Consider the following 13546-nt stretch of genomic DNA (forward strand, 5'->3'; position numbering starts at 1 on the left):
ACCACTCCAACACCCACACACCCCTTCCTTCCTTCCCCCACTCACCTTTGTTCCTCCCTTGCAGTTAGGTGAGTCTTGGGAGAGGGGATTTGATTCAGGAGATGTGCCAAGTCTGCCCTTCTTTTAGGACCCTGGTGGAATGGAAGCAAGTGGCTTCCCTTCAGTTCTACACCAGCTGAAGAGGGCTTGCCCTTGCATGATGTTCTCTGGCCAGTGCCCCATGGTCTCTGAACAATTTTATGGGGAGGGGACCTTGTTCTAAAACACAAAGCCAAACTAAACAAGATTGCCCTGCAACCTGTGGTCCCCTTGATATGTAAGGACCCTCTCCTGTTCTCTTCGTGCAACCGCTCATTTGCTATTATAAAGAGGGGTTTGGCTTAATTCGTGCAGATACAAGTGGAGGCAGGCAATTCCAACAACAGAGCACACACAGAGGAGTGATGCTTAATCAACTAGAAACCAGACATTAACGGTGCTAATTTTTTTCCTGCACATCCCAAAGGAACACAACCAAATCAACAATTAGCCCAGAAATTATGATTTTGCACACACACTGAAAATTGAGCAGCTAATAACACACCTAAACGCAAAGTAAACTGGCAATTGTACTCCGTTGTATTGTAAAAACCTGAAAATTCCTTAGCTACCATTGGAAGCCTATCATCATCTGCTATTGCCGTCAACCTCATCAGCAAGCAACTCAGTGGTGGGGAGATAATATTCACACATCCCCTGTGTTCTCCTAAGCCTACTAGGATATGGAGAGCAGGGGCAGGGAATTGGAAGAGGTTTGGAGGCTGAGAGCTTGGTGGGCCTCATGGGATACACCAGAACACCAACAAAGCTCTATCAATGCTGCTAAGCAGGATGTGTTCTAGGAAGCGTGGAAAATCTCTCTTCCATTCTCTGTATCAAAGATTCCTCCCAGTCTGTAGCAGGAGGAGAAGCTTCATCCGAAATATAAACCTCTCTCCCTCATGCTACATGAATGCTAAACAATCTTTGCCCCATGTTACTGTCCGGTTTCCAGCTCCTCAGGTAGCTTCCTCAATTTGTTTAACTCAAGCAGACTTCAGATAAAACCACCAGTTGATGGTAACCTGATTCCTGGGTTGCAGAAAAGGTATTTTTCCTTAGTCTTATTAACGTTTTTGAACTATGGCAAAAAGATGCTTCCCTATCTAAAAACAACAAAATCCAACTGCCAATTATTCTTACTAACTATTAACAAAGCTGGGTGTACCTAAGAAAGCAAATGTAGGGAAGCAGCCCTGCAGCCCTCAGGTATCCAGTATCTGTCTGTCTGTGTATGTATGGGCTCTAGTCCATGAAAGCTTGTGCTATAAGAATACTCTTAGTTTTTAAGGTGCTGTGGAAAACTTATTTGAATACCTGTTTCTCTCCCTATCTGGCGTGTCCCAAGATTGATGACAGGAGTACCAAACGCCCCGACTTCTCGCACACCACAGCTGCTGTTCCCAATCACACAGCCAGCATGAGCCACTAGCTGAATGAATTGGTCAAACGGGACGTGTTTTACCGCTCGGAAATTTGGGTGGTGCTCGACACCTTTCTTCCTCATCACCCGAACCATTTCTTTGCTCCCTGTGATAAAAAAGTTAACACTGGATCACTTAGTCGTAAGTAACTGAATTTTGGCAACGTAACTAAGTACACTGGGGTGGGGAACTTTTTTCAGCTCCGGGGCCACGGAGAGGCCTGGAGGGCTGCATTTGGCTGCAGGGGCTGAGGTTTCCCATCCTTGACATACCCAACAGCTGTCCAAAACAGCCGTCTTTACAGAAAGCATTACAGAACCAACCAAACTGGGGAGCTGCTATTTCCAAAGCCTTGCCACAGTCATGTATGGATGATCCCGCTTAACCACTGTAGGACACAGGCAAAAAAGGTTCCTGTTGAATTCAGTTGACTGGCTTTCAGCGTGTTAAATATCAGAAAGCCTGCACAGTTAAAAGCAGAACAAGCCGACAGACCCAATGACCTATCTGTCACACAGCACTAGGTTTTGCAATACAGTTTAATTACCGGGTCATAGGGCAGTCATGTTTTCCACATTAACATCACATCCAAAGATTTAGAAACCACACAAAGTTAAGTGCCTTTCATACCCATTTATTTCCATCTGAGAGTTACGTTGATGCTTAACCTTTTCCCACTGAAACAATATGGGGATTTCAGTGCTTAACTCTGGATAGGTCACATCAACTTATGAAAAGAAGCTGGGGATCATAGCTGAGAATTATTTGGGAAAGCCACATGGTCCCAAGGATTCATTATTTGCAACATGAAGGTACAGCAGGACAGAAGCTGTAAAATTATCTGAAAAAAACCTGTTTATTTGAATTAAATTGTAGGTGGGTGCAGATTTAGAAGTTCCAGTTAGACAGTGTGATTGGCTGGGGTTGGGATAGAGGAGCCAGAAGAAGTGTATATATGGCCAGGTGCTGGTCAGCAGTGAATTAGTTGACTGGGGAGTTGGTAGTGCTTGGTGTTTGTGGAGTCAGCGAGAAAGATGATGATGACGACAGCAGAGGAACAGGGGCGGGGAAAGAGGAAGAAGACCCAAGAGGCAGGTGGAGTGGCTTGGTAGCCAAAGATTCGCTAGGGATAACTGAATCACTTGGCTTAGGCGGAAATGATGAGGAGAAAACCTGTCTGCAATGCTGAGGGGAGAAGCAGCTTGGAATGTTGGCCTCTGTTAGCTGGTAGGAGCACCAGATGGAAGACTTCCAGGACAGGACAGCAAGACAATGTGCTCTAATAGGTCAGTAAAAGGCTGGGAAAAGAGGCTTCCAGCAGATTCCTCAGTTATTGCATTAGTGAAGCTTCAGTGGGGTGGAAAGAATAAAAGGGCAATTTGGCTAAAGGGTTTTAATAGAGTAACTAACTGCTTCCTTAAAGCTGTCTTAGTTTAACATTAACAGTTGCATATAAGCTGTTGGTATTTAAGGTGACAGCAACAAGTTAACAAAGTATATGCTCATTGAAAGACACAGTAATATTTTAAAGTAATCAGAAAGCACCTCATAATCTTGTAATAAATAACCTTTGTTAAACATAATATCTGCATCTGACTGCCTTTATATCACACCGTACCCCACACTTACCAGGTTATTGGTAAATTAAGGGTTCAGAGGGAAGTGAGAGGGAATTGTGGAAGCAGTATGGGTTTAGGAGGACCACTGGAGCAGGAGTTGGATTTTATTGAGTGAGTAAGTAAATACTTCCTCCACATGCTGCCATCCCATTTTTTAGATTCCTTGAACAGGAACTCTTCCTGCTTACCTGCATCAATATTTGGGAATAAAACCAATGTTCTCTTGTTGAAAGAGATTAGGGCATCCAAAGTCAATTCATACATCTTTATGGAATGTTTAATGTCCGTGGTCACTGGGTGTTGTAAAGTAATTATATAATCCTTTGGTTTTACATCTTCACCTGCAAAAGCAAAGTAAAAAAAATACATTTAAAAAAGCAAAACAATTCTTGAGTTAGAGAAGGATTAAAAAACGTACAGGATACATTACTCTGAATGCAAAGATTTATTCCACTGTGAAATAAGAATTTTTGTTCTAATGTTGTTAGTTATCTGGACCATTTTTTGCGCTGTCTACCAGCACTTTGAGAAGATTTGATCATGATTTGTGTATGGTTCCACTGATTTGTTTTTAGTACATTTATTTAGCTGATGAAATCCCTTAATAAAGGAAGGTGTCCTCATTTATTTTAAGATGGAGACAATCGATTGGATCAATTTGTTTTGGGTGGAAAAAAACCCCCAAAACCCCAGACAGCTAGTAAGCAGTCTGCACCTCAAATGCAGGAGCAGATTTAAACTTAAGAACATCTCTTGTCAAAATACCAAAGAAATGAACTCGGTCATCTGGATGGCTCCAATAAATCAGGAGTCTCTAAAATATGTGCTAATGCGTTTTTTTAATTAATCAGGAAACGGCACCCTGTTTTACATTCGGAACACTGAATGTAAAATTCCCTCAGTGTTCTACACTATTCCTCTACAGCCAAAGATCAAGAGACTCCCAACTTTCACATCATAATGTCTACCTATTTGTGTGTTGAGGAACATAAAATCTGCAATAAGACAAGAGCACCAACAAGCCTGTACAATATGTGACTCACCAAGACAAATACAGCCCATCAACCATGATGGGCACACAAGGAGCTACACAACCCCACCCACCTTTTTGCTGTATACCTGGGACTGAAATAAATAAGAGGGTTACCAAGCAGTGGAGGCTGGCTCATTAGGGCAAATAGAGCACCACCCCACCAATCTGTGCTCACCTGCCTGCTTTTTACTTATAACCAATCCAAGGGGTAGCACTCAATGTCAGCTGCTTCTTCCTTCTTACTCTAAGTGTTGCCTTTGTAGAACTCAGGAGGAGAAAGGAAGGGGAAACAAACCACAATTAGTTTGCTCTGCCCATCACTGGCTCTGGCTCCACCTACTGTTGGCCTCCTTCTGCCCTACCGGTCCCAATGGGCACCAACCACAACTGCTATCAAGCATCTGGCAGGTTGCCATATAAAGATGGTGAGCTACATTCAGCTTAGTGGGTCACAAATCATGCAGCCTATATATACAACACACTTACCTAACCACATGCGAATAACACTCATGTAATCCTTGTTCTTGGCAGACAGCAACTTATCGTATGAAGGGCAGCCCGCAATGAGGATACGGTCATGGTCTTCACACATAGATATCAAATGCTGCTCTGCACTTCTTGTGCAACACACATGGTAATGAGCCATCTTGGTTATGGCATGCCTGATGGAGTCATCTATGGTCCCACTGACTTCTCCGCCTTCAATGTGAAGAATTCGAATGTTCATTAAGGCTGCAGATGTAGCTAGCGCAAGAGCATCAAATCTGTCTCCATGGACTATCATTATGTCGGGCTTCAAACGATTGAGAACATCTGGAAGCTTGACTAAGGCAAGGCCCACAGACTCTACCATGGCTGCCTCATCTTCGCCTCTCACTATTGTGTGTAACCTGGTGTGGATGTCAAAGTCATCCTGTTCAATCATCCGGTAAGTGTTACTGGGAAGAGGAAGAAGGAAAAGTGTTTAGACTGCAATGCCACATGCCTTCATAGCAATATTTTTTTTTGACAGTTAGATTAACATTAGGAAATATTGACTTTTTAACTCAAGCAACTTGTTATAAACTGTCAGCATTTCTAGGATCACCTATGGCTGAGATGTTTTGAATTGCTGGTTTCCAAACGTTTATCACAAAGCATGAATTTGCTGCATTACTAAACATAGGTGTAGTAACATTAACTGGGAATTTCCCCTCTCACTTACATATACAATTTGGTAGTCTGAGAACATTATTATATGCAGTTAAGTTAAAGCCATATGCATTTCCCCTAATACAGGCCAAAGAGCACCACACAGAAGCACCTATACTTCCAGGTTTGATTTTAAAAAAGATTAAGCTTTTGAAATTGATAACAGATCAATTCTTCTAATGACTGATGATCAAATACTCCATAATCCTTTTCTTTTTCCATTCCTCTTTGACATGGATACATTTAACAGCTGTCAGAGGAAACCATGTACAATGAGATGGGATATGAGGAACTGAGCTGAGGATGGGTGCAGACAAACTTTCAGCCACTCGTCCAAATGACTAATCACTGCTGTGAGTATTGCTGCAATTCCACTTTATTAAAACGAAACTGTACAACATTCTCGTGTTTACCTTAATTTATAATATAATCAACAGATCTAAAAACTAATAATATAGAAATGTAACTACATTGTGTGCCAATAAAAACTCTGTTCTGCTGTTAATAACTGGATATTTATTATTTATTTATTTATTAGATGTATATCCTGCCCTTCCTCCCAGTAAGCACCCTGGGCGGCAAACAAAAGCACTAAAAACACTCTAAAACATCATAAAAACAGACTTCACAATATATTACAACAAAACATCTTTAAAAACACATTTTAAAAAAACCTTAAAAACATATTTTATGAACATTGCTGATGCATAACAAAAAAGAGAAAGACATAAAACATTTGTGGTGTTCTAGCATCATCATCAGTATTAATGTTAACACTACATTCATACCCCAGGACTATGATTGTCAGATGTCACCACTCCCCCTGAAACAAGTGTCCAGGGCAATTTCCTCTAAACCCTAAAACAGATGATTTCAGAGATTTTTCACTGCCAAAAAAGTGCCCTAAGGAAAGGCAGAAGCTCCAGCCATGTCCAGTGCTGTGAATTTTTGTCTGACAACAACTGAAAAATAAGCATACTCAAAGACATTCTATACATTCTCAACCTTAAGATTTAACCTTCCATTCTTTCCAAATTTCATTAAATATTGCTTGCCATATTCCAAAGAGGTAACATCGTATTATAGAACAAAGTCACTGCAGCTATAGCTAGAGTGAAAGTTAATTACACATACACACCACTACCACTTGTCTGGCACTGTTTGCAGAAATACCAACAAATCAATTGTTTATATAACAATAGAGTTCATAGAGTTGCCCATTTAATGTGTTTATCAGCACTGCATGCAGTAATAATGGTAAGTATATTGTCCGTGCATTAAAAAATGATAAAAATTATTTACTGGCTAACACCTGTGTAATTTAAAAGACTTTAAATTGTAGCCTAGGGCAGTGCTGGTGAGATTACTAGCACAGGTATATTAGCTCTTAATATATTTTAACAGGAGAGTGCCAATTTATCAAAACACACTATAGTAGGTGTACGGAACCTTTGGCCCTCCAGATGTTGAACTACAACTCCCATAATGTCCAGCAAGCATGGCCAGTAGCCAGGGATGTTGGGCACTGTAGTTCAGCAACATTTGGAGGGCCAAAGGTTCCTCACACATGCACTATAGTAACTAATCAAAGGCTAATCAAAGGGTTATTTGTAATAATTCAAGTTTTAATACAGTTTCAAAGATACACCCAAAAATATACACAAAATATTGGAGGAAATTATATTCATTGTAAACTACCCTGATGGAATGGTATGCGATGGCTCAGTTAATGGTCTGGGAGGACCCAATTCTATACTGTTCTTAAAGCTAAATAGATGCAGACCTGACACATGGCTGAGACACCACTGCATACCTAGGTATGCCACCCTTACTTTGTCAACAAAGAGTAAGATACAAATATATAAAAAATAAAACTGCATTCTTAAGTCTTTTTTAACTGATGAGATTTAACATTTTCTGGACCGTACCCATTAATTCAGATCTGCACTAGCAATTTACAAACAGCTCCAAGGATTAGTATTTTTTCTGCATCAATCAATACATCTTGAGAATGTTGCTTGTTCCAGATAAGCATGATAAAACAAGATTACCCATAGCCTTACCCATAGTCATCAATCAGGTGGGAGCCCAAAACGACAACATCCAGCTCAAAGAACTGCGGTTCTGCTTTAATACCAAACATGATTGGGGCCAATTTAGAATAATCAGCCCGGTTGCAAGTAGCAACGCAAACCCGAAGTTTCCTGTTGTTCCCATTCTTCTCCATTACTTGCTTTTGCTTCTGTTTAGAAAGGTTTTTGAAATATAATTCCTGAAATGTAAAAAACAAGAGTAGTTAGGATGAAAGTGGGGGGTGGATGTGGGGGGGGGTGCATGCTGCTCTGAGCTCTTTGGAGAAGGGGGGAATTGTGACAGACAAAGGCTGCAAACTAGGTCACATGCCCCAAATAATAACTTCGAGCTTCTCAATGCATGAATACACACAATTGCATACTATGGTGCATATATATAAACAACTAGCTACGTGAAATTGCCTATTCATGTACAACATATACTTTGGATGCAATTTGACAAGTGGCTCCTGTAAGAGAAACAGCTGCTTTGTGTGTGAAGCAGATTCTTTAGCTATTGGCCATTTAGCTATTTAGCTGTTAAATAAAAAAACTCTACCATTCCTTTATGGCAGGAGTGGGAAACCTTGTGGGATTTACTTTGTTTTTCACTAGAACCCTGAGGTCCACCAATTGGAGCCCGGTGCAACATAATGGCTCAGGAAGAATATAGAACTGAGGGACAAGATGTTTCTGAGCACATGCTCAGCCCAGGAATTTGTTTTCGGTACCAGAATGGGAGCTCGCACAGAGATCCTTTCACACATATATCTTCTCCAGTTCTGCCCCCCTCCCCCAGCTTTATTGATTTCAGGAACCTAATTTAGGTGAGCGGGAGAGAGGCTTTTGCTATCCTTACTGTAAAAACCATCGGGAGCTGGAAACTTTTGCTGATCTACTGCAAATCATCTACCAGTAGTTCCCTGTCTAACTGGCCCTGCCTTACAGAATTCTGCTTGCTGCTAACTTAATGCCAAGGATGGATATATTTTACTGAATAGAATAATATGTATCTTACATAGAGGTGACCTTAGCAAGAAAGTCTTTCCCCAGTTCACAGATGAATAGAATTAGACCAACCCGAGCTAAAACTGAACAGGCTGTGTCCTCAGAATGATCACTTTCAGCAACTAAATAGTTATATAGCCAACTTAACAAGATGAAAGCACTTTAAATCCAACAGAAGAACCAGTAAGGTTGTGGAGTGGCCTGTCCATAAAGATTACTAAGGGAAAAGACAGGCAATATCAGAAATACAGTCAGAAATATCAGTTCCAGAAACTGAATTGTAATGTTATCAATCAGTGGCAAATATCCCCCTTTTGGGGCAAGGTGCTCAAGAGGACAGTGGCAGTTCAGCTTCAAATATGCTTGGAGGAAACTGATTACAGTAGGGCCCCACTCATACAGCGGGTTAAGTTCCAGACCACTGCCTAAAAGCGAAACCTACCAAAGAGCCAAACTCATTCAATAGAATGGTACCCGACACCTGAAAAACACCATCTCGGTTGTGGTGTTGGAGGAGCCCAGAACGATAGTGCTGGGTAACTTCAATGTCCATGCTAGTGTTCCGGCTCGGGACTTCATGGCCTCCATGATGACCATGGGGTTGTCTCAAGTTGTCACTGGCCCGACGCATAGGGTAGGACACACCCTCAACTTGGTTTTTGCTCCAGATGGAGGAAGGGGTGGTCTGGAGATAGGGGGTGGATGTCACCCCATTATCATGGTCAGATCACTTCCTGGTGAAGGTTAGACTTATGGCTCCAATCCTTCCTTGCAGGGGTGGTGGACAGATTAAGATGGTCCGCCACCGGAGCCTAATGGAATCCACTGGATTCCTGAATGCCCTGGGACAGTTCCCAGTAGATAGAGCAGGTGACCCTGTTGAAGCCCTTGTCACACTGTGGAACAGTGATGCGCGTCGGGCTCGACACGGTTGTCCCCGAGTGCCCTCTCTGGCATTGTGGAGCCCAGTCTGCACCTTGGTACACCAGTGAGCTATGGGCAATGAAACAGGCTGGACAACGGCTAGAGCGCAAGTGGCGAAAGATGTGCTGTGAGGCTGATCGGGCACCAGTAAAACATCATAACCATGCCTGTGTGGTGGTGAGGGCGGCGAAGAAGGCCCACTTCTCTGCCTCCATCGCATCCTCAAGTAGCCATCCAGTGGAGCTTTTCCGTATTGTCAGGAGTCTGTTGACATCAACGCCAGGAAATGGAGTTTTAGACCCTTTGGAGGCCCACTGTGAATTGTTTGCAAGGCACTTTGAGGGTAAAGTTGCTCGCCTCCGTAGCAGTCTTGATGCCCCCTCCACATCTACTGTAGTCCCCAATGAGGTGTCCAGTGCAACGTCTGCTGCAACTTCTTGGGAATGGTTTCAGTTGATGCGGCCTTATGACGTGGACAAGGTGCTTGCGATGATGCAGCCAGCAACGTGTCCTCTCAACCCTTGCCCTTCTTGGCTTATTAAAGCTTGCTGAGGGGGTTTGACCGAGTTTCGTCAATGCATCATTGCGGGAGGAAGTGGTTCCGGGTGCCTTGAAGGAGGCGGAGATCCGACCACTCCTGAAAAAGCCCACCCTGGACCCATTGGTTTATGACAACTACCAACCGGTTGCAAATACCCCCTTTTTAGGGAAGGTGATTGAGAGGGTTGTGGCACAACAATTGCAAGTACTCTTGGATAAAACAGATTATCTTGACCCATCCCAGTTTGGGTTCAGGCCTGGTTATGGGACTGAATTGGCCTTGGTTGCCCTGATGGATGACCTTTATCTGGAGGAGGACAGGGTGAGCTGGGTATTGGAGGAACTGTTTTACAGTGGTTCTGATCCTATATCCAAGGTCGCTCTCAGAGGATAACATTGGGTTACTGTCTTTCGGCGCCTGGCAGTTGTGCTGTAGGGTGCCACAGGGTACCATCTTGCCCCCCATGCTGTTTAACATCTATATGAAGCCCTTGGGAGCAGTCATCAGGAGATTTGGGGCGAGGTGTCAGCAGTATGCTGATGACACCCAGCTCTATTTCTCTGTAACATATGAATCAGGAGAGGCTGTGCAAGCCCTGGACCGGTGCTTGGACTTGGTGGTGGGCTGGATGAGGGCCAATAAACTGAGTCTGAATCCTAGCAAGACGGAGGTGCTGTGGGTTGGTGGTTCCTGAGTTTGGATAATTGGTCAGTTGCCTGCTTTGGATGGGGTTGTACTCCCTCTGAAGAGCAGGTCCATAGTCTGGGGGTGCTCCTGGATCCATCTTTGTCGCTAGAGGCCCAGGTGACCTCTGTGGCTAGGAGTGCCTTTCACCAGCTTCGGCTGATAAGACAGCTGCGGCTGTTCCTGGACCGGGATAGCCTGACCACTGTTGTCCACGCACTGGTAACCTCCAGGCTGGATTACTGTAATGCGCTCTATGTGGGGCTGCCCTTGAGGTTGGTCCGGAAGCTGCAGCTGGTGCAAAATGCGGCGGCAAAACTGCTCACTGGGGCAGGGTATCACCAACATGTCACCCGGCTGCTGAAAGAACAGCACTGGCTGCCCATTTGCTACCGGGCCAAGTTCAAGGTTCTAGTTTTGGTGTACAAAGCCCTATACAGCTTGGGACCAGGATACCTACCCCTTATATACCCAGTCAATCACTGCGCTCTGCAGGTGGAACGGACCTTTAGTGTGGCAGCACCTACACTGTTGAATTCCCTCCCCTTAAATATTAGGCAGGCGCCATCTCTGCTATCTTTTCGGCACCTTTTGAAGACTTTCCTCTTCCAACAAGCCTTTTAAGTCGAGACCTATCCCAGTCTGCGTCTGTGTTAGAATTGCTTTTAATATGTCTTTTAATATCTTTAACCCTTTTTTAAAAGATGTTTTAAAAGTTTTTTTTAATGTTTTTAATGTTGTTTTGTTTTAATGTATTTTAAGGTCTTTTTATGATGTTTTAGAGTGTTTTTAGTGTTTCTGTTTGCCGCCTTGGGCTCCTGCTGGAAGGAAGGGTGGGGTATAAATAAAATAATAATAAATAAATAAATGTGGAACAAGCACCGTATGAGTGGGGCTTTATTCTAATTGAAGCTGCTGTATTAGCGGAACGCCGAAAAGCAGAACCCTACTGTACTTGGATCCATTCGAGTCTAACTTCAGGGCTGGCCATGGTATGGAAACTGCCTTGGTCACCCTCATTGATGACATCTGTTGGGAGACAGGGGGACTGCGACCCTTCTCATTCCCCTCACTCTCAGCAGCTTTTGATAATGTTGATCACAGTATCCTTTTGGAGCATCTCAAGGTGGTGAGGGTTGGGGGCACTCTGCTTCAATAGTTCCACTCATACCTCCAGAGCCGCTTCCAAAAAGTAGCTATGGGAGGCTGCTGTTCAGCACCAGGGGACTTGCCCTATGGTGTTCACCTTCTCCCCCATGATATTTAATATCTATACAAAGCTGATGGGAGATGTCATCAGGAGATTTGGAATGAGGTGTCATCAATATACAGATGATACCCAACTCCATTTCTCTGTTCCATCTGAATCAGAAGAGGCAGTTGAGCTTCTGGATCAGTGCTTGGAGGTGGTGATGGGCTGGATGCAGGCCAATAAATTGAGGCTGAATCCTGAAAACACAGAGGTGTTTTGCAGCCAGAGTTCATAGAATAGAAGACTTGGAAGGGGCCTATAAGCCCATCAAGTCCAACCCCCTGCTCAATGCAGGAATCCAAATCAAAGCATTCCCGACAGATGGCTGTCCAGCTGCCTCTTGAATGCCTCCAGTGTCAGACAGCCCACTACCTCTCTAGGTAATTGGTTCCATTGTCGTATGGGTCTAACAGTTAGGACGTTTTTCCTGGCGTTCAGTCGAAATTTGGCTTCCTGTAACTTGAGCCAATTATTCTGTGTCCTGCACTCTGGGATGATTGAGAAGAGGTTGCCCTCCTCTGTGTGGCAACCTTTCACGTACTTGAAGAGTGCTATCATATCTCCCCTAAGTCTTCTCTTCTCCAAGCTAAACATGCCCAGTTCTTTCAGTCTCTCCTCATAGGGGTTTGTTTCCAAGTCCCCTGATCATGCTTGTTGCCCTCCTCTGAACCTGTTCAGGTTTGTCTGCATCCTTCTTGAAGTGCGGAGACCAGAACTGGATGCAGTACTCAAGATGAGGCCTAGCCAGTGCTGAATAGAGGGGAACTAATACTTCACTTGATTTGGAAACTATACTTCTGTTAATGCAGCCTAAAATAGCATTTGCCTTTTTTGCAGCCACATCACACTGTTGGCTCATATTCAACTTGTGATCAACGACAATTCCAAGATCCTTCTCACATGTTGTATGGCTGAGCCAAGTATCCCCCATCTTATAACTGTGCATTTGGTTTCTTTTTCCTAAGTGTAGAACTTTGCATTTATCCCTGTTGAATTTCATTCTGTTGTTTTCAGCCCAATGCTCCAGCCTATCAAGGTCCCTTTGAATTTTCTTTCTGTCTTCCACGGTATTAGCTGTGCCCCCCAATTTTGTATCTGCAAATTTGATAAGCATGCTCTGTACCTCCTCATCCAAGTCATTAATAAAAATGCTGAAGAGACTGGGCCCAGGACCGAGCCCTGTGGTACTCCACTCATTACTTCTACCCAGTTTGAGAAGGAACCATTTATAAGCACTCTTTGAATACGATTCTCATGTCTGGGTGGTGGAGACAGCCTGTTCCGGATGGGGTTGTACTCCTCTGGAAGGAACAGGTCAGCAGCTTGGGGATATTCCTGGATCCAACATTGTCACTGGAGGCTCAGGTATCCTCAGTGGCTAGGAGTGCTTTTTTTCTAGCTCCAGCTGGTTTGCCAGCTTTGGCCCCTTTTGGACAGAGATGAGTTGGCCACAGTACTCCAGGCTCTGGTAACATCAAGATTGGATTATTGTAATGCGCTCCATGTGCAGCTGTCCTTGAAGATGACTCAGAAACTTCAAATTGCAGCAGAGATTACTGGCTGGGGTTGCTTTTAGATCGTGTAACTCTTGTTTAATTACAGCTACATTGGTTGCCAGTTCATTTCCAGGCCTAATTTAAGGTGCTCCACTACTGTTTAAAGCTCTAAATGACTTAGATCCTAAGCATCTGAAAGACTGCCTCCTTTCCTTGAATGATTT

At 43.6% G+C, this 13546-nt stretch overlaps 1 protein-coding gene across 7 annotated transcripts in view; it reads right to left on the reverse strand.

The window, feature by feature from the left end:
* Nucleotides 1-13546, reverse strand: part of GNE (glucosamine (UDP-N-acetyl)-2-epimerase/N-acetylmannosamine kinase) — a 67819-nt gene that overhangs the window by 20883 nt on the left and 33390 nt on the right. For all 7 annotated transcript variants that reach the window (XM_061634827.1, XM_061634816.1, XM_061634835.1 and 4 more), the window contains exons 2-5: nt 7409-7617; nt 4641-5092; nt 3310-3462; nt 1396-1608 (exon numbers count right to left, since the gene is read on the reverse strand). In XM_061634827.1, coding sequence (XP_061490811.1) covers nt 1396-1608; nt 3310-3462; nt 4641-5092; nt 7409-7617 — 1027 coding nt within the window. The remainder of the gene's footprint in view (nt 1-1395; nt 1609-3309; nt 3463-4640; nt 5093-7408; nt 7618-13546) is intronic.

Source organism: Rhineura floridana, chromosome 1, assembly GCF_030035675.1.
Source record: "Rhineura floridana isolate rRhiFlo1 chromosome 1, rRhiFlo1.hap2, whole genome shotgun sequence".
NCBI classification, from domain to species: Eukaryota; Metazoa; Chordata; class Lepidosauria; order Squamata; family Rhineuridae; genus Rhineura; species Rhineura floridana.